At 58.8% G+C, this 26862-nt stretch overlaps 10 protein-coding genes across 10 annotated transcripts; 6 read left to right on the forward strand and 4 right to left on the reverse strand.

The window, feature by feature from the left end:
* The first annotated feature begins 487 nt into the window (after positions 1-487).
* Positions 488-2216, forward strand: FA10DRAFT_123960 (hypothetical protein). Its single transcript, XM_025517942.1, has 2 exons — positions 488-1178; positions 1244-2216. The coding sequence occupies exons 1-2, from the start codon at positions 626-628 to the stop codon at positions 2083-2085; spliced, it is 1395 nt and encodes a 464-aa protein (XP_025377994.1). The 5' UTR covers positions 488-625; the 3' UTR covers positions 2086-2216.
* Positions 2217-3098: 882 nt separating this feature from the next.
* Positions 3099-4893, forward strand: FA10DRAFT_279827 (hypothetical protein). The gene is made up of 5 exons (XM_025523571.1): positions 3099-3540; positions 3598-3707; positions 3753-3974; positions 4004-4176; positions 4247-4893. The coding sequence occupies exons 1-5, from the start codon at positions 3180-3182 to the stop codon at positions 4473-4475; spliced, it is 1095 nt and encodes a 364-aa protein (XP_025377995.1). The 5' UTR covers positions 3099-3179; the 3' UTR covers positions 4476-4893.
* A 41-nt stretch (positions 4894-4934) lies between these two features.
* Positions 4935-6171, forward strand: FA10DRAFT_241725 (putative LYS12-homo-isocitrate dehydrogenase). Its single transcript, XM_025519261.1, has one exon. The coding sequence runs from the start codon at positions 4993-4995 to the stop codon at positions 6127-6129; it is 1137 nt and encodes a 378-aa protein (XP_025377996.1). The 5' UTR covers positions 4935-4992; the 3' UTR covers positions 6130-6171.
* A 24-nt stretch (positions 6172-6195) lies between these two features.
* FA10DRAFT_260564 (hypothetical protein) lies at positions 6196-7890 on the reverse strand (the record flags this gene model as incomplete). The annotated part of the gene is made up of 1 exon (XM_025520028.1): positions 6196-7890. One exon carries the CDS (start codon positions 7888-7890, stop codon positions 6196-6198), a length of 1695 nt encoding a protein of 564 aa, XP_025377997.1.
* A 568-nt stretch (positions 7891-8458) lies between these two features.
* FA10DRAFT_252426 (putative actin interacting protein 1) lies at positions 8459-10895 on the forward strand. Its single transcript, XM_025519651.1, has 6 exons — positions 8459-8861; positions 8947-9109; positions 9171-9678; positions 9733-9907; positions 9972-10344; positions 10427-10895. Exons 1-6 carry the CDS (start codon positions 8485-8487, stop codon positions 10682-10684), a joined length of 1854 nt encoding a protein of 617 aa, XP_025377998.1. The 5' UTR covers positions 8459-8484; the 3' UTR covers positions 10685-10895.
* A 143-nt stretch (positions 10896-11038) lies between these two features.
* On the reverse strand, positions 11039-16352 carry FA10DRAFT_260566 (hypothetical protein; the record flags this gene model as incomplete). Its single annotated transcript, XM_025520029.1, has 2 exons — positions 11039-12313; positions 12390-16352. The coding sequence occupies 2 exons, from the start codon at positions 16350-16352 to the stop codon at positions 11039-11041; spliced, it is 5238 nt and encodes a 1745-aa protein (XP_025377999.1).
* Positions 16353-17599: 1247 nt separating this feature from the next.
* FA10DRAFT_267237 (hypothetical protein) lies at positions 17600-20729 on the forward strand. The gene is made up of 2 exons (XM_025521827.1): positions 17600-18290; positions 18366-20729. Exons 1-2 carry the CDS (start codon positions 17712-17714, stop codon positions 20487-20489), a joined length of 2703 nt encoding a protein of 900 aa, XP_025378000.1. The 5' UTR covers positions 17600-17711; the 3' UTR covers positions 20490-20729.
* A 434-nt stretch (positions 20730-21163) lies between these two features.
* On the reverse strand, positions 21164-21830 carry FA10DRAFT_124148 (hypothetical protein). The gene is made up of 2 exons (XM_025517943.1): positions 21354-21830; positions 21164-21259 (listed from the first exon to the last, which is right to left on the reverse strand). The coding sequence occupies exon 1, from the start codon at positions 21755-21757 to the stop codon at positions 21449-21451; it is 309 nt and encodes a 102-aa protein (XP_025378001.1). The 5' UTR covers positions 21758-21830; the 3' UTR covers positions 21164-21259; positions 21354-21448.
* A 160-nt stretch (positions 21831-21990) lies between these two features.
* On the forward strand, positions 21991-24188 carry FA10DRAFT_279832 (ribosomal protein S5 domain 2-like protein; the record flags this gene model as incomplete). The annotated part of the gene is made up of 7 exons (XM_025523572.1): positions 21991-22256; positions 22312-22492; positions 22554-22928; positions 22984-23260; positions 23334-23473; positions 23532-23733; positions 23792-24188. 7 exons carry the CDS (start codon positions 21991-21993, stop codon positions 24109-24111), a joined length of 1761 nt encoding a protein of 586 aa, XP_025378002.1. The 3' UTR covers positions 24112-24188.
* Positions 24189-25422: 1234 nt separating this feature from the next.
* Positions 25423-25794, reverse strand: FA10DRAFT_230985 (winged helix DNA-binding domain-containing protein; the record flags this gene model as incomplete). The annotated part of the gene is made up of 1 exon (XM_025518839.1): positions 25423-25794. A coding segment is annotated over one exon (372 nt), but the record flags the coding sequence as incomplete, so codon positions are not given.
* Positions 25795-26862: the final 1068 nt, after the last annotated feature.

Consider the following 26862-nt stretch of genomic DNA (forward strand, 5'->3'; position numbering starts at 1 on the left):
AGTTGCTATACATCCACGACCGCTTGCTGACTGCAACAGAGACACACGCCCACGGGAATGAAGGTTCAGGGTTTGGCTTAGAGAATGTCTCAGAAGTCAGCGTTCGCCTCCGAATGTGCCATGCCATTAATAAAATTTAAACGACGGTGAAAAGCCGCGCGTGTCTCACTTGACTGACAGAGGCGTGGCGCCTGTGTGGCTTCAAAGGTGCTCTTCCACTGCCTTTACTTCCCTGACCGGCCGGGGCCCGGAAGGTTCGCACAGCCTCTCACTTGATTGGGAGGCGCAGACCGACGTTCGCCCGACAAGCGGCGATGTCCATCGGTCATAGCAGTCATGTTCTGTCATCCACCGTTCCCTTTTGTCATTCGCCCCTCCAATTCCCCACACCAGACTGCAGAAAGGAAAGTAACACTAGACGCGCGTGTTGGATTGCTATTTTGGGAGGCTTGGCCTCAGGGGGCCCGGACCGGCTGGCTGTTCACTTTCTCATCACCGTCCTCGTTGGCAACACCTCTCAAGACGTGCGCAACGGTGGGTTCCTCTCTCGTTTCTCCTTTACGCAGAGAGAAGCAGCAGGCCGTTGGCCGCTGGCTTCGTGACGCGGCGAACGCGAAGCAACGGCATGCCGGCGTATGGGCCTCGTGACTCGAGAAGGTCCTCACCAGTCCGCGTGGGTGCCAATGGCGGCGGCGGTGGCAGCAGTAGCAACAGCAGCAGCAAAGACCGCAAAAGCAGAGATGGAGCCGAGTGGCGGGAAGCAAGGAGAGGTACTCCTTTGGACGCTCCAAGCTCGTTGAGGCCCTCATTCCAGGAGTGGGAGATGAGGCAGGTGCCAAGTCACTTGCACCGCTCGAGCGCTGGCAGTGCGCATTGGGACCAACAACCTCGCCGCGCGTCGATGCCCGAGGTGGAAACGCTGCGTAGTGCACCCTCTGTCCATGATGGCCTTAGGCCTCAGGCGGGCCCCGCACCGCCAAGAGGGGCAAAGCCACCGGCTTTCTACCTTCCGCCGCCCGGCTATCCCTACGATGGCGTTCCTCAACCTTCATGGAATGGGCCATCGGACCCGACGCCAATATACGGAGGACAGGGAAGCTGGCATCGGCTCGACAATGGTGCAATGGCATGGCTTCCCACTGGCGATTCACGTCCACCGACCAGATGGGTAGAAGACAGTGAGCGTCATGGTCTTCATCGAGGCAGTCTGCTGCGCTCCCGCTGGTGAACTGACACAACGCAGATATCCTTCCAGCGCTTTCTCACAGCGACTGGACCGTTCCACAGGCCAAGCAGGTGTTGGCCAGCTGGGCTACTCTTGCCACGCTGCTTGCGGGCACACAAGCGACGCTGCTGAGCTACTATCATCAATTGGATGGCGGCACCTTTGCCGTCTATGGCCTCGCCAGTGCTGGACTCTGCCTCGAGGTGTATGGTGCTCTCCTTGCCTCTATCACCATCGTTTGCAGCATCAGCTTTCAAGCACCTGACGCTCCCAAGGCCGAGCACCATCGCGGCGTCTTTGGTCTTCATGCGTCCGGGTTTACCAGTAGTCGACGGACCCTGAGCTCACCAGGAGGAGCGCCGCAGCCAAGTATGCCTCGAAATGTCGACAGAAAACCACTGACTGCACGCACAGCGGCCGTCCTCGACCGTCTGGCGCTCACCTGTGGCTACCTCATCGTCGCCGGGGCCATTTGCGAGCTTGCCAGTTTGGCCGCGTATAGCACACTCTACCAAGAGAACAGCGTCACAATCGCAATGGGTGTCACTCTCGGCCTCTGCGGCCTGGCTACCTTTCTGGCTGCCACGCTTGGCTTTCTGCACGGCACCGAGTCGCAGAGATTCATCAATGCAGCCAGAGCGCATACTAGTGTTGCTCCATCGGGCTCACTTCCCTCGGCCGCGTTGTCGTCAGCTAGGACGGCGGTGGGCAATGCCCATACTCCCATGCGATTCCAGCAGCGCGGCCAGCCCCAGTCTGCTGGTTTTCACGAGCCTGTGCAGAGGAAGCACCACCTCTTTTCGCGCGTAAAGGCCCACAGCGACGAGAGCGACTCGGAGCCTGATCGTCCCTTTGTCTAGAGTTTCGGTTCAATCGCATCGTCACAACAGCAGCACCACCACAAGCACCACCATCGATACCAATGTGTTCAAGTCCTTTGTCTCTATCATTGTCAATGTTAGCCCTATCATCATCGTATGCCATCCTCCATCATCCCATCTAATGATACTCTGCAAGATGCATCTTCAAAGACCGCTTGAGAATGCCGTGCTCCAAGCCTGCTCGCGGCGTCGCCCTGTCCACGGCAGAGATAGCGAACAATCAATTGGTCATTGACGGGCTCGTTCATAAGCCTAGACCGCCCTTGACGAGTGAGACCGTGGCACCGCCTTCAAGACCTCTCCTCTTTCAAAGTGCAGAGTTTCAAGCCTTATCCCCATGGCACAGTGCTTCTCCGCTACGTGCACATTACGACAGTGATGCCAAGGTGTCTGCAACAAAGAACTCCGCTGCCGGACTGGCCAGATGCAGTCAGGCGCATCGTGTGAGAGATGGATCGAGCGGTCAAGAGTGAAGGGTCAAGGGTCAAGGGTGCTCCCTTTGGTGTTGGGAGAGAGAAAGGGCCGTTGGCCCCCTCCCCCGCCGCCCCTCGCTCCAATCCCAAGGCGTATGCGTATATGACGCAGAGAGACCGCTGCGACAGATTGCCGACGGTGAAATAGCCCCAAGAGTTGCATGCTTGCGAGTTGACTGCGCACGCTTCAACTTCCTCCTGGCCCCCGCCCCTACGACCCAATGCATGTTGCGCCTGTAGATTGCCGCAAAGGTCTATGGTGAAGCGGCCCCCGAGTTGACTGCGCACCCTCTCGGTCAGCGCACACAAGTTGCGCCGAGGGCTCTCAGCAGTCACCGAGAGACTGAGCACGCAATCGTCTTGGAAACGGAGGAACTTGCCTTGATGCTCAGCAGTAGCGCTGTGCTAGAGAAGGGGGGGAGGAGGGAATGTCTCGCAGAGAAGGGGCATAAGCGAGAGTATCTGTTGGGTATAAAAGAAGCCCACTTTCGACCAAAAGACTGCCTCCCCCTCGTCTTTCCTCCTGGCTCGACTCCCCTCCTCACCATTCCCCTTCCCTCCCTCCCTCCCTTTCTACCAGATCGTAACTCTCACCTCACCATGACTTCAAGCCTTTCCCAACCAACTCAGTCACCTCGATCACTGGCAAAGCAACTCGAGACACTACCGTCGTTCGCCTTCTTTCGGCCTGCGTCGCCTCACGACTCGTCCGGTGCGAGTTCAACGCGCAACTCCAGTCCACGGCTGCAAACGACGGGGCACCCGCAGACCTTCCTTCGACGACGTTTCTGCGACAAGGGTGAAGTTGTCGGCATCCTCCGAGGCCTGGAGCAGGCCCTGGCAGCACGGGGTGGCTACAAGAGCAGGGGACGGATTGCAAAGCCGGACGGCAGGCTCTCTGCATGGACGCCAAAGCTGGAAGAGGACGAGCAGGAGATAATGCAGTCCATTGTCCAATGCGGTGAGCTTTTACCGATGGGGGCAATAGACTGGGCAGTGCTGACAGGTTCTGCTGCAGACCCCTACATGGCACAGGTGGTTGGCAAGATGCAACGCGATGGTGTCCCGGCCCTGCCTCCGCCGTCATACTCCCTCCTCAATGCACAGTTCCAGCCCATGGCTGCAAACGTGAGGCTCGCTTGCAAGACCAAGGCCTGATCGACACTCGCAAAGGAGGTGCGGCGGAGCTTGCCCAACCTTCTGTCTTCCGAGGTCACAGCCATTGTCCGTAAGGCCTGGTCCAGGCCCATCGAATCGTGTCCACAGCAGCAGGCCAGTCGACCCGCAGCTGAAAGCCAGTACGTTGCCAGTCTCCTCCGGCTTCGTGACAGCTGCCTGGACAAGCCCCCAGCCGAGATCAGGGAGCCCTTGCACCTGGGTCCGTGGCCGCACAAGGTAAGGAAGAGCGCTCCCTTCCTTCCTAGCTTCCGTCCGACCTGGTGGGCTGCCTCGACAGGCCAGCTGGTGTCTGTCTTTGGCAAGGCCAAGCAGACCATCCCCGAGCTGGTGCGGTTCGCGTGCCCGTTCGCCCAACGCAGCAAGACGTAGCTGTTGCCAGCGATGACGTCGTCACGAAGGATCTGGAGGCAATGTATCGGTATGTATATTTGTCTATCATTGCTTTCACACTACGCAGACTCACCGTGTCACTTTCGTGGGGTGTGTAGGATGACCAACGTAGTGGCTGCAAGTCAGCGCCTTGACGGCGTGTACTGGGCCAAGATCGAGGAGTATATCCGTAGCCTCTCGTACGATTTCCTCGATGTCTACGTTGCGACGATGCCAATCTTTCGCCCAACGACGCCGGATAATGAATACCATGGGCACCATTACGTACCCAGGACAGCAGGTGGATTGACAGTTCCCACTATGGCGCTCGACTACTCTTTTCGCTGAATGTAGTCTGTCCGGCTCTGCGATCAGCGTGCGCAGCCTGGCCAACCGCATCTATTTCGCCTTCCTCGGCGTATACCATGGCATTGCATTGGTGTGACGAAGTCTATATTGTCATGGTCTGACGAAGTCTACCTGACCTTAGGAAACAGTCATGTTAACACTATTAAACGCCCCGATGAACGGCCAATGCATCAGAGATCCGAGCGCCAGCCTGTCACTAGAAGCCTTAATCTTCGCCCAAGCTCACTGAGCTTGCTTAGACTACCTATCTACATAGGAATCTACTTCCGCTACACGATGTTGACAAGGAAAACACACTTCGGAATCGTCGAGGTGACCTTACTATTGACAAGTAGTAGTAGTAGCGTAGCAGTAGCTTTATTACAATTCTCCACGTGGAATGGATATCTGATTAGCCTTATGTTTCTTCCGTCCGTCGGACAAGATCGCGCGCGCCCATTTCTTCCTCTTCTTCCTCTTGCCCAACCTTTTCTCTCTCTCTCTCTCCACACTGCGAATGACGAACACGGCTGCCAAGATTGCCGCCCAGGCCGGCCGAGCGCTCAAGCTGGGCATGATGCCCGCCGACGGCATCGGCAAGGAGGTGCTCCCCTGTGCCGCACGGGTGCTGCAGTCGACGCCTGGCGCGCCCAAGTTTGACTTTGTCACGCTGCCCGCTGGCTTCGAGCACTTTCAAAAGACAGGCAGCGCGCTGCCCGACGAGACGGTGCGTGTGCTCCGCGAAGAGTGCGACGGCGCCATGTTTGGGAGCGTGAGCAGCCCGAGCCACAAGGTCGAGGGCTACTCGAGCCCGATTGTCAAGCTGCGCAAGGAGCTCGACCTCTACGCCAACATCCGGCCCGTCGTCGGCGTCCGGGGCACGCGCGACGACGAAAAGTGGGTCGACACCGTCATTGTGCGGGAAAACACAGAGTGCCTGTACATTAAATCGGAGACGATCGAGGAGGGGCCCCAGGGCCAGGTAGCCCGTGCGATTCGCCAGATCACGGAGCGTGCCTCGAAGCGTATCGGCAAAAAGGCCTTTGATGTCGCCCTCGCCCGCGAGGCGCTGCGGAGCAAGGCCGGCACCAGCGCAACGGCCGGCCGTGGCAAGGTGACGGTGTGCCACAAGTCCAACGTGCTCAGCGTGACCGACGGCCTCTTCCGCACAGCAGTCCGGGGCGTGTACGAGTCGGACAAGAAGTCGGCCGGTGGGCCTGGCCGTTACGAGGGCATCGACATGGACGAGCAGCTCGTCGACAGCATGGTCTACCGCCTGTTCCGGGAGCCGCACGTGTTCGACGTCGTCGTCGCGCCCAACCTGTACGGTGACATCATCTCTGACGGTGCCGCCGCCCTCGTTGGCAGCCTCGGCGTCGTGGCCAGCGTCAATGCCGGCGACACCTTCTTCATGGGCGAGCCCGTGCACGGATCGGCGCCCGACATTGCCGGCCAGAACAAGGCCAACCCGATTGCAAGCATCCGCTCCGCCGCGCTGCTGCTCGAATACATGGGCTACTCGGACCCGGCGCTCAAGATCTACAAGGCCGTCGACGATGTCATTCGCGAGGGCAAGTACCTCACCCCAGACCTCCAGGGCACGGCCACGACGAGCGAGTGCGAAGAGGCGATCCTCCGTGCTCTCCAAAAGTAATTGGCAGTTGTATTAATGACAGAAATGAATAAGTCTTGAATTGTACAGTACTGTACAGCGGGTCGTCTACTTGGTTTTGGATAGCCTGACGAGGGCCTGGTCGAAGCGTTGCATGTTCTTCCAGCCGAACCAGCCCTGCTTGTTCCGCGGTCCGTACTTGTCCTTGATGCGTTTGCACTGCTCCCAAACCCACTTCGAGTCATTGGAGCTGCACCGTTCCAGAGCCAAGATGAGGTGGTAGAGGAGCTCGTCCGAGGGTCCGTGTGCTTTCTTGGGCACATCGAGCCTCTGCTCGAGCTCGATGATGGACCTGGCCGTCTCCAGCCTTGCTCTCATTGCGTTTTGGAACGGTGCGACTCCCTTTTCGTGGGTGCCGGGCGTGAAGATGCCCTGCGCACCTGCGACCTCCTTGAGTGCCTTGTCTTCACCTTCGCCACTGACCTTGGCCGGAGCACTGGCTGTGCGGGGGGGTTCCATCGAGAGAAATCCATCGAGAAGATCCTGGAGCGTGTCGAGCGTCCACCCTCCGTCGGCTTCTTCCTCGTTGCCAGTGGCTCGAGCTGGTCGACCATGCTTGCCAAATGCCCGGAAAAGACCACTGTACGCTTCAAATGGCAGGTCGACCTCGGTCATGGACAGGTCCCGAAAGACGGTCAGCGCATTGTGAAGATCGCCATGCCAGGCTAGTCCTCGGATCAGCGCGCAGTACGTCTCCGTCGTGGGAACAATGTCAGGAGGTAGCAGGCCTGGGCAACCCTCGAATGCAGGAAGGAGGACCGAGGCGTGAGAAGGTCCCTCTCGCTCCTCCGGCTTCCTGGCTTCCAGTCCCTCGTCTGCCCGGTGACGGTCGATCTCGGCCTGCACAAGGTTGAAGCGCATGCAAGCATACGTCTCGAGGATCGCTTCCGTCGTTGGCCAACCCTCAATGTGCGGTATCCCGTAGCGAAGGGCAGCCCACATGGCCTTGTTGATATGGCTTGCAACGAGCTTGCCCTGCCGATGGGCCTCCGACAGGGCCCGTCGCACTGGAGCCCAGCAGATCTCGCCCAAGCTTGCTTCTTCTGCCTCGGGAAGTGGGAGCAGCGCGCGGAATCGCGCCAGTTCAGCTTCGAAGGCAATAGCTTGGCCATATGCGCCGGGACCAATCTCTTTGTTAAAGTGGACCAGATGGCGCAATGTCTCGTTAAAGCGGGCAACCGCCGGTTTGAGCCTCCTTTGTTCGGCGCCGTTGTTCTCAGAAGGCCCACGCAATGCTCGGCAATCGTGAGGGTTGTTGGACGGCTTGGGCATGTAGACGACATCCCAGTCGATCCGCAGATCCTCCATGGTCAGCCCTTTCTCCTTTATCCCCGACCAGAGCTTAGGATTGGGGAGCATGCGCACAAGGGCGGAAAGGAGGAAGCGACAGAGCGGTGCCGATTCTCCGCGGTCGACGGACTCAATCGTCGATATGATTCGGTCCACGTCTGACTCGTCCGCCTTGCGTGTCGCACTGGCCGAGAGAAGGGCATCGGCCTGGACCAGCGGGGCCCACCGGCGGACATATTTCCACTTTTGGAGGATTGGATCGTTCTGCAGCCTTCTTCGGAGCTTCTGGGAGCTGAAGGACACAGCGCCGGGATCGTGCTCCTGCTGCTGCATCGCATACATGACACGCCGCTCGGCATCCTCGATGCCTCGGTCGAGATGATCGATGATCCGTCGCAGTGAGCTTCGCTTGCCCACCGAGATCTCTTGCACCGTGATCGGCCCTGCAGGCATCACATCGTGTGGCCGTCTGTCGCGTTCCAAGATGAAAACTTCAAAGAGCTTGCGAATTTGTAGCGGTGATGTCCATGACTCTGGATACCGCAACGGAGGGACGGGAAGCTCGTCGACCCTTTCGAAGGTTGCGTAGGTATGCCGCGGTTTGGGAATGAACCTTTCGTTGATGAGTTTCTGGAAGAGGCCGACATAGTAGGGAATCTTGAGCCTTGTGCCCGGCTTGACGGCCCGTCTCGGAGGGCGCTGAGGCGCTGGGAGGACCTCGGTTGCTGTCTGTGGAGCTGCCGTCAGATTTGCCGTCTCGTGAAGCGCAGTCGAATGTGGCCGCGCCGTCGATGGTTCTGCCGCTCTACAAACAGCGGTTGAATGGTACCGAACAGCGACGGACCATGGCCACCGCGTGCGAGCTCTGTAGGCCCACGACATGGGCGAATGAAACCACGGAACGAAAGAAGGATGCAAAAAAAGTGACGGGGTCTCACTGTTCTCCAAATTCGAGTCCCGTGTTCCGAGGCCAGGGGTTGTTGGTTGTGTTGGCTTGACCGCGATGCCTCGGCCTGCTTGCCTGCCTGCCTGCAGATCAGCAGAAATATGTCCTTCAAGATCGCCCAGACGCTCCCTCCGAACCCCGCCACGTCCAGGGGCACGTTCACGCAGCTGGGCACCGATCCCAAGGGCGAGAAGCTCGTCTACTGCCAGTCAAGGACCGTGATCATCCGGCCGCTGGACTCGTCGGCCTCGACCATCGTCTATTCGCAGCACGCGCACCCGACGACAGTCGCCCGCATCTCGCCCTCGGGCTTCTACTGCGCCAGCGCCGATGTGGCCGGAAACGTGCGCGTGTGGGACCTGGCAGGCGACGAGCAGGTGCTCAAGCTCGAAATCAAGGCGCTCGGAGGACGCATCACGGACCTCAGCTGGGACGGCGAGAGCAAGCGCATCGGCGTAGTTGGCGAGGGCAAAGACCGGTGGGTGTCCAGTCTCCGCTCTTCGCTAGCTTGCAGACTCCTCAGTGCGCTCACCATTACTTTACTGACCGCGCGCCAAACTTAGCTTCGGCTCATTCTTCTTCATTGACTCGGGCTCGTCGTGCGGCGAGGTGTCGGGCCACTCCAAGGTGGCCAACTCCATCGCGCTCAAGTCTGCCCGTCCCTTCCGTGCCGTGACGGCGGGCGATGATGGCAACGTCGTCTTCTACAACGGCGTTCCCTACAAGGTATTTAAGCTCAAGCAGCATGTACAGAGACGACTCAGCTGACAGTAGAGTTGGGTGACAGTATGCCAAGGCGCTCACGACGCACCAGAAGTTCGTCCAGGCCGTCTCCTACGCCCCCAATGGCGAGACATTTGTCTCGGCAGGATCCGACGGCAAGATCTTCCTGTACAATGGCTCAACTGGGGATGCGATTGGACCACTCGTGGATGGCTCCGAGACGGCTCACAAGGGCACCATCTTCTCGGTCGCCTTTTCCCACGACAGTGCCAGCGTGCTGTCGTGTGGTGCTGATGGCCTTCTGAAGAAGTGGTCCGTCTCCTCGACCGGTGGAAAGCTCGACAAGACGTTCGATCTCAATGGAGGCAACGTCTCTGCCTCGGCGAGCAAGGCCGACGATCAACTCGTCGGCTGCACCTTTGCCGGAAGTGGGCGTGCAGTCGCGCTCAGCCTCGCGGGCGAGCTCAGCGTCGTCGATGTCAGCAGCGGCAAGATCGAGAAGCTGCACGGCGCTGGCAAGGCCATCAGCCCCGGCTCGCTCGTCAGAAGTCCCGATGGAAATCTCCTCGCTGGTGAGCCTGCCCCTCCTTCGGCCGTCTGATCCAGCCGCTGACTGAACTCGATAGGGTCCTTCGATGGCAAGGTGCTGCGCTTCGATGCAACAGGCAAATGCGCCCCAGTCTTGGGCTCTTCGACCACAGGCTCAGCGGTGACGGGGCTGGCCGTAGCAACACAGGCCGACTGTGTCTGGTCAGTGGCCATGGATGACACACTCCGCAAAATCAGCAACGGGAAGTTTGAGTGAGTGATTTTCTGTTTCCTTGAGCATTGTTGGAGCAGCCCTCTGATCTTCATCTCGAAGCAGCGCCACGGCAGCCATCTCGCTCACGGGACAACCGCGAAGCGTGGCAGCCGGTCCAGCTGGCACCGTCATCGTCGCCACGGCAGCTGGCATCGACGTTGTGCCTTCCTCCTTGTCCTCCAAGACACATACGCCCCTCAACGATTCCCCCACCGCCGTTGCGTGCTCCCCAGACGGAAAGCACGTCGCGTACGGCGCCGAAGACGCCAAGGTCCGGCTCTGCACCCTGACGCGCGAGGGGAACGTGCAGGAGGTGGCCAAGCTCGAGAGTGGCCGGAGCACAATCACGGCCCTTGCCTTTAGCCGCGACGGCAAGCTGCTGGCTGCGGGTGAGAGCAATGGCAAGATCATGGTCTATGACGTCGGTGAGAAAAAGGTGCGCCCCCCCCCCCCCTTCTCGCATTTGAGCCTCCCTGCCCGCAGCTTCACTGACCAAAAGATGATCTTACCACCGGCAGATCAAGTTCAACCAATGGGTCTTTCACACGGCCCGCATCAATGCCATTGACTTCTCGCCAGACGGCAGCCAGGCCGTCAGCGCCTCGCTCGATACCAACGTGTACGTCTGGTCCACCGTGCGCCCCATGAAGTCCATTGCCATCAAGAGCGCCTTTCCCGGCGGAGCACAGGGCTGCTGCTGGATCCAGGACGGCCGTTTCGCCAGTGCCGGTGCAGACGGCACAGTTAAGGTCTTTGACGTGACCAAGGCAGCTTAGAGGAGGGCAGATGGGACACTAAGGTTGCGCAAGATATGGCCCAAAGGCTTAAAAGTTTCAATAGTGATCAATCAAAGAGCACAAAGTAGACACAGACAAAGAGAGACAGAGAAGGATATCGAACAAGTAGAAAAGGAAAGGAGAAAAAGAGATGGGGGAATGTAAGGTGGTCCCGGTCTGTGTCATCGGGAAGCTGAAGGTGAGGAGAGAGTTTTTTTTTGCTGTCGAGGGTGTTGTCAAAAGAAAGGAGCGTGAAAGAGTGAGTTTAGAGAGAGTAAAGACTGTAGGTGTTGTTTGTTGTTGGCCTCCTCCTGGTATAATTCGTTCGCAGGGTGAGAAAAGGCACTGTCCCGTTTACAAGACGTACGTGGCCGGAAGCACGCCCGTGGCGCCACTGTCGTTTCTTGCGAGCCACCAATGCTCGTCTTGGTCGTCGAGAATGTAGATCTTCTCTCCTGCGCGCACGGCCAGCTCGGACGGGTGTGTCGCCTCGAAGCTATATCTCGCATGCGCCTCGATTCCGTCATTGGCCCCATTGTCGTCCATGCCATCGTAGGCTCCGGCACCCAAGGCTGTTGCGCCGGCACCTCCTCCCAACGCCACGCCTTCGCCCTCGTCGCCGCTGTAATAATTTGAGCGGCCCGAGTGGCTCTGCCCCGTCTGGCCGTCCGAGTGGAAGGCTGTCGAGGGTCCAGTCTCGTCGCTGTTCTCGAGCGTGCCACCAACGGCGGCCGAGTCCTGGCGACCGTGGCCGTGGCCGGTGCTGCTGGCGCCCACGCCAGCCATACCCGCTGCAGCAGCAGCTCCTGCTCCTACCTCTGCCCCCCGCGTGGCATCCTCGCCAGGTGCGCCACTGTGCATGACATTCTCCGTAGCAGCATTGAGCGTCGCCAACAGGCTCGACGGCCGCTTCTTCTCGCCTGCCGCTCCCGCCATGGCGAGCGTCTCGTCAGAGGGCGAGATGGGGACGTCGACACCACGGTTCGGGTGCCGCCTTGCGAGGGCCCAGATGAGGCCGAGGAGAACGAGCAGGAAGACGACACCGAGACCAATGGCAATGGAGATGAGAATGACGATGCCAACGGCAAGGTGGTGCAGGTTGGGGAACGACAAGACCTCGACAGACCGAGTGAATGCGCGAACGATGCCGCTGCCACCAGTGTTGGACTGCGAGACCAGGAACGGCGTCCAGTTTTGACCGTCAAAGAGAGCAGTGGAGACATTGCCATAGTTGGACATGCTCAGCGCGCCGCTGACGACCAGAAGACGATTGTTTTCGAGGATGTTGTTGTCGGGGTGAGGCTTGGTAATGCCGACGAACGAGAGCTGAGCGATACCTGTGGGATCGAGCAACTCCATTGTGCCCAGCAACGAGTAGACGCTGCCGTCCCACTTGGCCAGATACGGCTCCGTACCGTCAGTGGTGCGACCGGCAACGAAGATGGAGTTGACGTTGAGGTCATCGACGGCCATCGCCGTGGCAGGACCGGGAATCATGCCATTCGAAGGACCGACGACACCGTATGGCGTCCACGTAGCCTGCTCGTTGTCAAAGTTCCAACCGGCGAGCGAAGCCTCGGCGCCATTCATCGTCATGGAGCCCGCCACGATCAATGTGTTCGCCTTGGACTGTAGACGGGGTCATCAGGTCAGCAAAGCGAAATGGAAAGCAGCTTAAAAAAAGAAAAAAAAAAAAAAAACTCACCCCAGCAAAGTCGAGTGCGGCAATCTGTCCATCGATGCCGGTTCCCAGGTTGGTCCAGCGCAATGTTTGCGAATCCCACTGGCAGAGGTTGTTGCACGGTAGGCTGCCTGCCTCGTCAAAGGTACCGCCGACGATGACCGTTGTCGAGTCCGGTCTGTGGCTGATGGCCGTGACGCTGAGCACCTTACCTTCGTTTGCAGTAAGGGCGGCCGTGTTGTTCTGCCAGGTGCTGTTTGGCAAGTCGAACACCTGGAGACCACCGTCACCTCCGACATAGAGAGTATCGCGATCGACGAGGACAGCGCGGACGACCGTCAGATTGGCGCCACTGGGCATATCGGGGAAGGCGTACAGCTCCTTGGTCTTTGGATCGTACAGACCAAGGTTCCTCACGCCGTGACTGGTGGTGAAGTTGCCGCCAACAATCTGGGCATAGTCGTCTTTGCCCCTCTGCCAGAACGCAGAGGCCAGAATCTCATCGCCAGACGACGAGGTGAGCGAGGCTGGCTCCATGACATCGGCGCGTCGGACGAGCGACGTCAGCAGCGAGGGCGTCTGGTCGGAAGATCGCGACGAGATGGCCGAGGCAACACGTGCGAGCAGGCTAGGCGCGCTGCTGATCCTCTTCTCGACCGCCTCAAAGGACAGAGCATCGCGACGGGGGTACCAGTTGCTCGTGGATACAGTCGATGGCGATGCCAAGGATCTCCTGCGAGCATAGGCGGCAGGCTTGGAGCCAGACGGCGTCGAGTACATCTCCTTCATCGAAGCGGCGAACGAGTAGTTGAGCACGTTGACGTTGGGGTACATGCCCGCCGAATTGGGTGCGCTGAGGCCGACGGCACCCGACGCGATGTTTCCGCTGACGCTCTGCACCTGGCCTGCCATGTAGGCTGTATCGGTACCCGTGTCGCTGGCCGTCATGTTGCCAATCATGGACTCGTTTTGAGACACCCATTGGCTCGTCAAGGCATCCCAGACGCCATAGCCACCCGCACCGGCTGTTCCGTTGACCGCATTGAAGAAGCCAGTGACCAGGAGCTTCGAGTCCTTGAGCGGGACGATGCCAGTGACGGGACCGCTGGTGCCTCCGCCGAGCTGAGCCCAAACGTTGGCCACGGTGTCGTAGCGGGCAATGTGGCCAAGCGAGGTCTGGTTGTCGGCTGTCGCGGTGAAGTCGCCTCCGACGTAGAGGAAGTTGCCCATGGCACTAAGAGCAAAGACGATACCATTGAGACCGTGGCCGGCCATGGGCGTATAGTTCCCACCGCCGCTGGCCTGGTCGAACATGACGAGGTTGCGGAAGCCTCGGCCAGTGAAAGTGACGTTGACGGGGATGATCGTCTGGTTGGGCAGCAGTGTCACGTTGCCAGACAAGCTCAAAGGCCCCATGCCTGGGATCGTGACGTTGACAACAGAGAGCGGCAGAATGCTCGTCGAATTGGTCGTCGAGTTTCCGGCAGCAGCTGTCGAGGTGGGCGCAGCTGAAGTGGCCGAGGACGAGGATCTGCTTGCGCTGTTGGTCGAGCCTGACGATGTAGTCTCAGTTGCTTGACGTTCACGGAGTCGATTGGCGGGCGTGGAGCCCGAGGACGTCTGCTGCGAGGTTGCTCTGCTGGACCGGCTGCCGGTCGAGGATGCCAAGACGGCGCTAGAGGAGCTACCAGAGGAGCTGCCGCTGGTACTGCTGCTGGTGACATTGTTGGTGACGATGCGCGTCGTGCCTGGGATCGTGACGGTTGATGTCACGCCCGACACGACCGTGGTGGTGACGACCTGCGACACCGTTGTTGTCGAGGTATTGGCAGATACAGGCTGAGCAATCGTGAGGTTCAACATTGACGTCGAGTTGAGGGGGACCTGAGTCAGGGTGAAGAAGTCATCGCTGGTAAAGTTTCCTCCGACAAACGTCTTGTTGCCCAGCGAAATGACACCGTAGGCGACCTCGGATTCGTTGCGGAGGACGCCGTTCTTCATGAGAGCGCCACCAAAGTTGCCCAGCGGCGTCATGGTGTCGTTGGACAGGATCTGGGTGCCGTTGGCGGTAATGTTGGCAACAGCCGGGTCAAAGACGGCATACTCCAAGACGCTGAAGCCCCGCTCATAGAACAAGTTGTGGGCATCGGGGGAGCTCTGCAGCTGCATGCGGACACGGTCGGCAACGACGGTGAAGCGGTTGCCCTGTTTGGGTGCCGGTGCATCGGGAGGGATCGACAAGACCACCGACGGCATCCACCGCGCATTCCGCTGTTGGAAGGCACCCTGGTACACGAGCACCTCGGTGTCGTTTTGTACATCCTGCGACATGCGCACCGACGTGCCCGTGTTCGTGGAGTTGTTCATGACTGTCACCGTGACGTCTGTCCGCTGTCCGCACTGGTTCGACGCCAGGCAGCCTGGAATGTACATGTAAACGGCATAGGTGCCATTGTAGGCAATATCGATATTCCAGGCGACCTGGGCGCGCGCGTTGCTCGCCAGGTTGCTGTAGCTGTCCGTCAGGGCGACGATGGGCTCAGTGGTGCCCGAGACGGAGCTGGGAACCATCGTCTGGTACCAGCCTCCGCGCTGCGTCGAGCTCGACTGCGTCCCGTTGGCACCCGGCTCCGTGGAGTTGCACGAGCCTCGGTTGTAGCCCTGGTAGGCAAAGGCCCACCCACCGTCGGAAAGAAGCTGAAGATGGTGCAGACCAGCGCCTGCTCCGTACCACTCGGACGCGGTGAATTCGATGCCTGTGAGAATCTTTGTGCCATTGACACCTCCGTTGACAGGGCTGTTGCTGATGAGAAAGTCCTGGTAGGGCACTGAGGGGTCGTGGAACAGGGGACAGCTGGTGCAGGTGACATTCTGCAGCGTGACGGGGTCGAGGTAAAGGAGCTCGAGCTGGACGTTGTCGGGAATCGAGACAATGCCGAATGTCTTGGTACCCCGGCCATCTTGGAAGGTGTTGCCGATACGAATGGCACGGACGGGAAGGGTCCTAAAGGCACGCATCGTCAGGCGGCCAACGGTGTTGTCGCCAAAGAGGTAGCTGTTGCTCGGGCCGTCGGCGCCCTGGGGACAGAGGATCTGAGCAGGATTGTTGAAGTTGGCGTCGTCGGTGGTGGGACCTCCTTGGAACTCCGTCTGTCCGAGTGGCAAGGGTGCCATGGCGAGGGTGAGTGCCGATGCAGACCTGTTGGTGCCCGAAGTGGGCCCCGTGCCGTTGTATCCATTGCTGGCAAATGCCGTGTCAAAGGCACCCGACAGTCTGATGGTCGTGTCATTGAGGCCCGTGGTGATCTGTCCCACAAGGCCATCGACACCGCCAAACGGTGCTGGTTCCCAAGCCCTGTTGGTGGTGTTCCACACGGCCACCGACCCCAAGAACCGATCGGCAGGAGGACCAGTGACGGCGACTGGCTTGACAAAGGTACCACCGGCGTAGACGACGTTGTACTGCTCATTGCAGTACAGCGAGAAGACTTCGCCGTCGAGACCGCCGTTGAGGGCGTCCCAAGTCTTGGCCGCTGGGTCGTACGAGGCAATGTTGCTCACGTTGAGGGCGCCAATTTTGGAGAAGCGTCCGCCAACGTATACCAGCTGCGTGTCACCCGTTCGCTTCTGGCAGATGGAACGAATGATTCCACCCTGGTCCGTCTCGTTAATCTTGGCCAAGGTGCCATCGGGATTGCGCGCGATCAGCGTCGCAACGGCGGCGTCAAAGACGTTGGAGTCGTTTTGCGTCGACAGCTGCGGGGTCCAGACCTCTATCCCATCAAAACTACCGGCGACGCCCACCGAACCGAGTCCCTGAAAGTCAATCGCCGGAAAGTTTTGCGCTGACACCGACGCGGCCGTCGCGACGAGTGCCGCGGCGAATGTCAGTAGCAATGACAATGTCCCTTGCCTCCCTCGCGAGGCGTGTGTCCGTGTTGGCGCGCGGCCATCTTGGCAGCCGAGCCCGCCTTGATGCCGCCTCATGTGTACAGTATGTTTTTTAAAACCCTTCTCTCTAGAGCCGAAGCGACTTGCAGTGTGAGGACGAGTGGAGCACGATGATGCTGGTGCGAGTCAGACGTTAATCAGCTTTTTGTCTTCCATTGGATGCTACACGAGCAAGCCGTGCGCGTCTCACCAGAATGAAGAACGTCTATCCTTTACGCCCAGCTTCGCATCACCCTTCCTAGTCCTGTCTCGTGTATCGTTCTGTTTCCGCAAGAGATCTCCCTCTTTCCTTTCTCCTCCAATGTTCCAAGGCTTTCCGCGAAAAGACCGTGTTACGCCTTTGGCTTTCTCCCCTTCTGGAACGACAAGCGACCGAGAAAACTGTCCGATGAGAGGATGAGTCTCGACTTCGGAGTGGGACCGCCTTAATATGAGGAGGGTCCGATCGTTCTGCCTGTTTGGTCCACTTGGTGTGAAGAAGGAAAGGAGGGGCCTGCCTGCCTACTTGTGCTTGCCTAGACGATGTTTGTGGGTTCTGAAAACGAGTGTGGGTGGTGCTGCTGGAACAAGCGCCGCGGGTGGGGAAAGGAGACAATGCGGACCGTGGGGGAAAAGGAGGGCCGCAAAGAACAAGAAAGACGAAGGGCGGAGAGGAGAGGGAAGGAAAGAGGTGATGGTGAGAAGGGGGGGAGAGGGAGGAGGGGGACTCTGCCGGTGTCGATGGCGTCGTCGGTTCGTGACGGGTGACGAGCTGTCTCTCCAACAGGGCTAGAGGTCGAAAAGAGGGGGAGAGAGAAGGAAAAGAATATTCAAACACGCGTTCGCAGCAAACACTGTTTGTCGAGAAACACATTTGTTATTCCCTTTGTGAATACACTACTACTGTTGCTACTACAGCTAAATGTAAAGAACAAAACAAATGGAAGACCCGCTAGACGTGTGTGTGTACTTCTGCTAGAGAAATCCCGGGATGGGCAAGCGTTCGATCTCTCCGGGGAACGCCAGAAAAGACTTGTCCTGGCTAGAGGTATATTTGGCAATGGTAGGTCAAGGCTTGCTAGGAGCTGCAGAGGGGAACGAGGAGCAGCGAGGGGCCAGCGCTGTCCCCGAGTGTATCATTTGTCGGGTGTCCAATTTCGATTTCAAGGGGGTTTTGCTGCAAGCCTGTTCTTCGAAAGAACGCTCTAAAATAAAGCGCGAAACGTGGCGTGCAGCTGGAGATGGCCACGTGATTTCCACCTGGCTTTGGGCCCTTGCTTTGTCCTTGTCAACCCCCGGCGGCCCGAAGCTGTCGAGAAAGCCAAGGGCTGCAAGTGTTGGTCTCTTTGTCTTGGAGAGAGTGGAGATGATTGACATTGTCAACAACAACAACACTGTCTGAGGCAAGCCGACAATATGGAAGGTCGCTCTGCCGTGTCAGGTGCACTTGGGCGACCTGCACCCCCTGGCCGTCGTCGCGGTGGCGTGCCACGGACAGCAAGCAGCGGGCGCTCCGTGCCGGGGCCCAGCGATGCGGCTGATGCGGTCGCTGCGTCGCCGATCTTGGATGGCCTGGGCCTGCCCGGCGTGGAGTCGCCCATGACGCCACCTGTGCAGACTACCGAGATTCCCATCGAAGAGGTGGAGCAGGCCCTCGAGGGGCTCACGCGCGAGGACCTCGTCATGGCTCTCAAGCGAGCAAAGGAACAAATGGACCTCCTCGACCAGCGTCTCGAGGGCAACGTCGACACCATCGAAGCGCTCCAATCCAGCGTCGCCAACCTTTCATCTCAGCTCCGTCTCTCGGAGGCCGAAATCGACTCGCTGAACGGGGCAGTGGCGCAGCGGGAGGAGCGGGTAGACGAGTTGATGAGGGAGCAGGAGCGCATGGAGGACGAGGTCTATTCGAAGCTGGGCATCGTAGAGAGGCTCCGCAAACAGCTCGACGAGAGCGAGAGGAGCAAGGCAGAAGCGGAAAGACGATACACCGATCAGGTGAGCTTTCCTCCTCCTCTTGCCCTTGTAGCGTTTAGATTCCCAGCTCACCTTCATTCTCACTCTGCCTCACAGACGACAACTGCGGACAAGGAACGACAGTACTATGCGGATATGGAGGAGCTACTCCAGTCACAAAAGGCAAAGGCCTCCTCACAGCTTGAGAAGCTGGCGTCGTCGAACCACGAGCTGGCGCGGGAAAACGAGCGCATGCAGAGGCAGGTCACCCAGCTCAAGGCCGCAGCGAGAGGAAGCTCGCTGTCTCCTGGACCCGACTCGCTAGACGATGACGAGGATGACGAGGCTGGCCAAGATCCGCCAAGCCAAGACGACAGTATGATCGGGCAAGGTGACGAGAGCCTGAGCGAAGTCGGCAACGTCTCGGCATCTTCAGCGGGCTCGAAGAGGCAGCTTCGGCGTACTTTGGAGGACGAGGCCCGAGCGGCCGAACTGGAGTCTCTCCGCGCTGAGCTGGCATCTCTGCAGAAGTCGCACTCCAGCCTGACGGCGACGATGCAGCAGCTGCATACCGAGCTGCGCGACGTCAAGATGACCAACGTCGACCTGCGCGAGCAAAACGAAACGTACATCGACATTCTTCAGGAGAAGACACTAAGTGGCGCCCTCATCAGCGAGTCGGCTGTCTTGAACCGGCGCTACAATGGTGTAACTGGTCGATCGGGTGAGGTGTCCGAGAGCGAAGAGGGGAGCACCGAGGATGACGACGACGACGACGTCGAGGATGACGATGACGATGAAGATGATGACACAAGCGGTGCAGACAAGGACGATGTCGACGACGTGCCCGACGTACCTAGGGAGAAGAGGGAGAAAGCCAAGGAACGAAGGCGCAAGGGACAGACCCTCAAGCCACGTCCATCGGCGACCCTTCTCAACCCTCCGACGAGTCTGGCGAGCGAATTGGAAAAGACTGACGACGGGGAAGCGGGCAAGCGGCGCGAGAGGAGAAGAGAACGGAGCGAAGCGTTGACGGACAATGTCGAGGAGCTTCAGAAGGAGGTGTGGGAGCTCCGCGACGCCAACCAGGCATTGACACTCTACGTCTCCAAGATTCTCGACCGAATTATTGCACGCGAAGGCTACGAGAACATCTTGGCTGCCGATCAGGATGGCAAGCGGAGCATGCGAGGCACCAGCAGCCGTCTGCGAGGGCAGAGGTCCCGACTTTCGAATCTGGCGACTGAATTTGACGCAGACAAGGACAAGGCTACAAGGGCACAGAGCGGCAGCGGACTTCTGGGCTTTGCTAGAGCATCCCCCGGCTCCAATGGGTCAGACCCAGCCTCTGCGACTACGCCTACGACGGCCAAACCGCGCCGAACAGGCTCTATAGATTGGAGGGCGTTGCTGGGAGCCTCGTCGTCTCCCGCTTCACCACCCAACAAAGACAATCCTAATCTTCGACCACTGGCGCTTTCAAGTGCCGCGGCACCTCCCGCTCCTCGTCGCATCTCGACGTCTGAGGAACAAGAGGATGCCATTGACATTGAGGAGCGCGAGCGGATCCGGGCAGCACTCGAAAAGGAGGGTCTCGATCTGCCAGAGCATCAGCTGAGGAGCCCGAGAAGCCCGAATCTGCACAGGCAGAGCACTAGCATTGGCACATTCTTCTCGCGCGTAATTAGTGCTAGCAGCAACGCCAGCGGATCGTACGCAGAAGCAGGGCCGTCTGCGACGCAGACTGACACGCCCAAGAGCAGCGGCCACGCGTCTGGACCGAGGCTTGCCACTTTCGAGCCTCAGCCGGCAACGGCGGCGGCACAGTCGAGAAATCGATCGACGAGCGTGGCAAGTAGCAACTCCTCGCTTTCGAGGACAGAACAGCGACAGCGTGCACTCGACGCCAACGGAGCTGGTGCGAGCCTGACACAGGTTCCGGCTCGCGGTAGCGTGTCGGCTAGGCATCGCTCGAGAAGGGATGGATCTTCGACGCTGCTAGACATCGCGAACGGCGGTGTCGACGGGAGCAATGCTCTCCACCTGGACACGAGCCGGAGCAGCAGCGTCGCAGGCGATGAGAGCTATGCGCAGCTGAGCAGCCCAACCTATTCGTTGTCGAAGAGCAGCAACGGGCGCGAGATCGACTTGGCACCGCCAGCGGCTCAGGAGGAGCCTGGGTGGAGAAAGGCTCTCAAACGGATGAGTCTGCTCGGTGGTGAGGCTCCCCCGTCTGGTTAGGAACGCCCTTCTTATTCATCCTACACAACCAAGCCAAGTTTCGACCGACTCACTCATATCAAGCGATGATTCCCACCTTTCCAAGTATATACCATTACTCGTGGTCCTTGTCTTTCCACTCTAGGGTTCATTTGTTGATCAATCAATAGACGATGTCCTCCAAAGTTGGTGAGCAGGACGAACGAACGAGGAGAGGAGTCTTGAGTGTGATGTAGCTTTTTTCTTCGGGACACATTTGGGGTCAGAGGATGCTGCGAGAAAACAGAGGAAGCGAAGGCTGCAGGAGAGACTGCCTGTGCCTTTCAGAACTATATTCTTTGCCTCACTTTGCAGCGCCACGGGCTGTCATCAGACTCTTGACAACGTAGATAATAATGCATCCCAGCGAAGAGAGGGGCTTCGACGTGTCTGCACTTACCTCATTCGTGGCTGGACTGCTATCTCCGAAGCGAAGAAGGAAAGAGAGAAGCTCGGAAAGAGCATACCGAGCGAGATGTGAAGTGTCAAACTGATTGCGTTGAAGAAGTGACGATGATGCTAATGTGACAAATGGGTTTTACAGATTGAGAGAGAAAAGCAAGGAAGAGGGGGGGATCTCCGCTCCACGAAGAGAGAGAGAGAATTGACGCCGCTCCGTCGCTGTGCTCTGTGCGGACACGGAAATTAGTGTCAGCCGACTTTCGTAATGGAGAATGGGGAAGCACAGGGAGGGCACAAGGAATCAGAGTGGTGTTGACAAAATAACTTTGTGTAATCATCGACACTATGGCCTTCAGCCATAGCATTGCGATTATAGTATGGATATCATCATGGAAAGGGCAAAGGGGAATCGGACAAGGGGTACGTAGACGAGGAGAGACTCACCTAATGGTATCGATACTAGTACATGGTTTGTGTTGTTGCTGAGATGGTTGCCCTGATGGTCATCCTAAAGGCGCTGATGTTGATACCGTGCTGCGTTAAGACAATCGAGGCTTTCGCTCCTCAATCTCGATCCAGCCGCCCTTTCGTGTTAATCTGACTCTCTCGCCGTCGAGTCTCTCGTCCATGACACGATCCACTGGCTCTTCCAGGCTCACTTCCCTCCTGTACTGGTCCCTTCGCATTCTCGCTGGACAGGGAAGAATTGACGAAGCAGATAGGCCAACAGTGATGACGGCACCGCAAAAAGTCGCCATGAAGAACGACGAGGTGAACAGCCGGCGCGATCGATTGGAGGGTGAGAGAAAGCTGCGATGCATCGCCCTCAAGGACGCTGTCGGCCTCATCCTGGTCGACCTCCTTCACTTTCCTTGCCCAGAGCAAAATGGGTGAGAAGGGGTGACGAGGTGTTGGTGCTGAGAAGCAAAAGAGAAAAAAAGGGAAATTCTTTCCGACTTCGCGCGAATAGACTTCAGCTGCTTACAAACTTGGGCTGCCTCCTGTCTCGGCCGACTCAGAGGAACCTCGCACTGACTTTAACCTTTTTGTCACTTTCGTGCTTCTTCCTCAGATCAACACAATGGCGACGCCTGCATCGGCGAGAAAGGAGACGGTAGTGTCGGCGCCTGGAAAGGTGCTGATCGCGGGTGGCTACTTGGTCCTCGACCCCGCTTATCCCGGTCTGGTCATCTCGACTTCTTCGCGTTTCTACACAGTAGTACGGACAAGGGACGGGGAGGCCTCGGGACGCTTTCCGGTAAAGGTCCTGTCACCCCAATTTGTCGGCGCTGAATGGGGATTCGTAGTATCGATACAAGGGGAGGAGGTCACATTGGTGCAGACAAAGTGTGTAGCCTCTCTTAGTACAGAGAAAGAACGAGGGACTGACCATTGGCTGCAGGGAGACGTACACTTCGCCTCACGCCGGACCAAACCCTTTCTTGTCTCTTTCCATCTTGTATGCGCTCCGCCTCGCGAAAGAGACCCGTGGAACCGACGCACTGGCTGCTTCTCTCTCGCCTGGTGGTCTTGACATTTACGTTCTGGCCGACAACGACTTCTACTCACAACGCAGCAGTAGCGTGAGTCAGCCTAGTCCTCCTCTGTCATACTTAGAAAAAGCTCACTCTCGTCTCCTTGCAGGGCGCGGCGCCGAGCACCTCTGAGCTACAGTCAATTCCTCCTTTCCAGTCACAGGGGAAACCGATAAAAGACGTTCACAAGACTGGGTTGGGATCGAGTGCAGCCATGACGACGTCACTTGTCGGCTCGCTCCTCATTCACCTTGGTGCTGTGCCCACTGCACCAGACGGCTCCCTTCCTTCCGAGTCGCTCGCATTGATCCACAACACAGCGCAACTGGCTCATTGCGCCGCTCAAGGGAAGGTTGGCTCTGGATTCGACGTGTCAGCAGCTGTATGGGGAAGTCATCTCTTTCGCAGATTCGACAAGGATGTCATACAGGGAATCTTGGATAGAGGGGAGAGGGTCGCTGTGGAAGGATCCCCGGAAGCCGAGGTGAGACTGCTCCTCTTCTGAGGCGCTGCCAACGGAGACTGACACACAGACTCAGACGAGCGATTCATCAGAAACTCTCTGGCCAGCCCTTCAGCCTTCCAACCCCCTTTGGCACCCGTCGCCCCTTTCTTCGGGTCAGGTGGGCGAAACGCACCCAACAGCAGTCGAAGGCCTCGCAGCTTCTATCTCCGACAATCTCAAAGTCGCAAGACCGGCACCCATGGCGCTTCCGCCGCGCTTTGAGATGGTGCTGGCTGATGTCGACGCAGGCAGCAACACGCCCAGCTTGGTCGGCAAGGTGACAGAGTGGAAGAGGAGCAAGCCGGAATGGGGTGCGTCTTCCGGTGTGACTCTCACTCGCGATGTATGCAGTGTGCTTACAACTTCTCTTTTCTTCGTCATTAGCCAAACAGCTCTACCGGATCCTGGCGTCGGCGAATCAGACTCTGGCGGATTCCCTCTTTTCGCTCACGCTGGCATACGGACAAGATCCAGAGGCCTACGACGAGGCCGTTGAACTGGCAGCTTCGAAAAAGAGCAAAGAGGTGAGTTTGGCGCTCACACCTTCCATGCTGAGTTCTTACGCTCGCTCTCGTGCGCCAGTGGGATGCTCTGGTGAAAGAAAAGCCATCTTCGGTTCTCAAGCTCCTCATCGAGACTCGCAATGCCATGCGGTCTGTTCAAGGCGGTATGCGCGAACTTGGGAGACAAGCAGGTGCGCCTGTCGAGCCAAACGAGATGGGCGACGTCATCAAGGCCAGCATCGACGGGTCCGAAGGCATCGTTGGAGGAGGCGTTCCCGGCGGTGAGCCATCTGCTTCCGCTCTAATCTATTTGGTTCTTGCTAACAGGTGTTGTCACAGCTGGAGGCTATGACGCAATGTTCCTCCTCTACCTGCGCCCGCCGTCTGTAGGCAATGGATCCGCGCCAGGCCGAGACAAGGTCGAGCAGCTCTGGTCGGAGTGGACAGCGCTGAGCGTGGGCCCGCTCCTTTGCTCTGCGGGCGGTTCCGCAAGCGCGAGCACGGCCGCGCTGGAGCAGCAGGCAAAGATGCTGTCGCAGGTGCACGGTGGGCAACCATCTGGCGCGGCACCCGCCGTTGCTGCACCAACAAACGACGGCGGGTTGCGCCTCGTCAGCGTCGACGAGGTCAAAGGGCTCAAGGACGCACTGGAACGTTAGCCGCCAAAAGTGCACGTATCAAGCAGCAGCAAACAAGTGGATCGTAATTATGATGATTACGACAGTTGAGAGACTAGTCACTACCCGTACAGACACATATACAAAGCGAGCAAGCGAGCGATCGGAAAATGAGGTGGCCAGACCACTGATTGACTACTAAGGACTCCTTTTTTTTTTCTTCTTTTTTCTTTTTTTCTTTTTTGATTTTCCTCTTCTCTTCTCTTTTCTTCTTGCTTGTTGCTGATGTGAGAAGGAAAGCGGAGAAGTAAGGTGAAGTGGTCGTACAAGATGCAGAAGGGTGAGTTCTAGCCTTGTAGCGAGCGAACACTAGTGGTGGTACCGCGTAGTAGACGGAGGTGGAGGTGGACCTCGCGAAGAAGACGAAGAGGGGAATGGACGAGAGCCAGCTTGATCACCGTAGCCGGTAGGTGGGGGTGCACCACGCGAAGACGAGACGTGAAGATGCGACTGCCTCGGGGAGGGCCCTGAACCGCTGAGACTCTGCTGTTGAGGCGGCTGTTGAGACGGCTGGGGTGGCGGAACAGAGGCGGATGAGGGGGGTGGAGGAACGCTTTGGCGCGAGCCGTAGCTCGGCAACGGAAGTCGGCTCGAGCTGTGACTAGCACTGGGCGAAGAGAGCGAGTGCATGGCTTGCTGCTTCTGCGGCGACGTAGAGGGCGGAGGCGGCTGGGCATAGACATGATCTTGAAGCGCAAAGAGCTGCCCCTCGAGATGCGCAATGTGTCGGTTCAGACCAGCCTCAGATTGCTGAGACTGGTAGAGCTGCTCGGACACTCCTCGCAGCTGGGCCTCCAGGTAGGATGCGTGACGGATGATGGCGTCGATGCGGTCCGACAAATCGTCGATTCTCGCATCGGGCGTCTCGCCGGGAATGGGCCCACGGATCGGACCGGGACCAGGACCAGGCCCGGCGGCGCCTGGTCCCTCTCGCATGCCCCCCGCATCTTCGTAAGCGCCAGGGCCACCTGCACTGCCGTAAGGCCCGCCTGGGCCAATGTGACCGCCTGGGCCAACAATGCCCATAGCGCTGTTACCGCTTGGGTTGCGGGAATGGCCCCCTGGATGGCCGGCAACGGGATAGTCTCGGAAACCGGATGCACCGCCAAATGCCGGCCTGGAGGAAGCAAAGCCCCGTTCCTGTTTGATCGCGCCGCCACCCATGGTCGCCAAGGGGATCTCGGGCGAGGGTGTGGCGCTTCCCGTGCTTCTCATCTGCCCACTTTCAAAGTCATAGCCAGGTCCACCACCCATGCTCCGGCTGGTGCTCTCGGACCTCTTGTGTCTCGACGACTTTCGCTTGATGTCATTGAGGAGGTGAATCTCGCCCCTGCGGAAGCTTGGATGCTTGAATTCCCAGACCTGGATCTCGTCGTCGGGCGTGCCCTGGTAGGTGTGATTGACCTTGTGGAAGCCATACATGTTGAGCTGGCGGACGAAGGACTGCCAGTTGGAATGTTTGAACCAGTTGGGCAGCACGATGCGAGAAAACTCGGCTGGGTTGGCCACGCTAAAGACTGTACCCGAGGGACCCCAAGCGATCATGTCTTCGATGGAATCGTCCTCGAGCATGGAGTAGAGCTTGCTCACAAAGCTGGGCTGCTGCTTGCTGCCGCCAGCACTGCCGCCGGCGCCTGGCAGGCCGGCCAAGGAAGGGTGAATCATCGGCTGGCTAGGCGTTGTCGTCGTCGCCTGTGAATGTTGCGACAACGATGGGCTGGCCCCAGGCTGGCGAGGGCTCCTGACAGCGTACGAGGGCAGGCCAGTGGTGGTTGCGTAAGGAGGCAGACCTTGGGCACGAGCTGAGCCAGGCATGACTGTCATACCCCCGTGCTGTTGCTGCTGCTGATGATGCATCAAGGGAGCCTGTTGCGGAGGCATCGTTGGCGAGCTGGGGCCATGCTGACGCTCTTGTCCACCGCCATTACCGCCTCCGCCTTGGAGCGTCGCAAAGCTCGGAAGTCGAGGCGAGGGGTCACCTCCGTATCCAGGGGGCATGCGCGTCTGCTGGGGCGCACCGGGTCGCTCGCCAGGGTAGCGTTGTTGGCCGTGGTGGTAGCCCGGCGGGCCGACGGATGTCATCGAAGGCAAGCGCACTAGCGGCTCAAGGTGCCGTGAAGGCGGGCCGAGGGGTCCTGAGGCGGGCGGGCGAAGGGAGCCGTGACTGCGATCGATGTCCATCGCCTCTGCTCCCTTCTCGCTGCGCCAGGTATAGTTTGGCTCACCGTCGTCGTTCACCGTGCCTGGTGGACCCTGGTCTGGGCGCCTTGGCTCACCGTCACTGCCTCGACTCCGGCTACGACGAGGTGCGCCTGTGTCCCCATCCTCCATCGACGGTGTCCGCGAGTGAGAGGTCCGTATGCGAGACGACGAAGCTCCATCGTGTTGATAGCGATGCTCTGGCCGTGATTGTTGCTGAGTCTGTTGTTGTGAGTCGCCAAAGTGGGGACCGTCTTGCGCGAGCCTTGGCGTCTTGCGGGGAGGAGGACTGCTTCTAGCTCCTGACGGAGAAGGGGAAGTCGGTCTTCCATCTACATCGTCGGCGCCGTGCTCCTCGTCCCCTGCCAGCTCATCGTGGTCTTCGTCTCGTGCTTCATGCCCCTCCGACCTCGTCTTTGACGGCGATCGTTGTCCACGTCGTCTCTTGATGCCCGTGACAGGAGCTGTCGAGTCTTCATCAGCTTGCGCCTCCGTTTCCCCTTCGCCCTCTTCCTTGCTCTCCTCCGCAATCAC

Source organism: Acaromyces ingoldii (genome assembly GCF_003144295.1).
Source record: "Acaromyces ingoldii strain MCA 4198 unplaced genomic scaffold FA10scaffold_3, whole genome shotgun sequence".
NCBI classification, from domain to species: domain Eukaryota; kingdom Fungi; phylum Basidiomycota; class Exobasidiomycetes; order Exobasidiales; family Cryptobasidiaceae; genus Acaromyces; species Acaromyces ingoldii.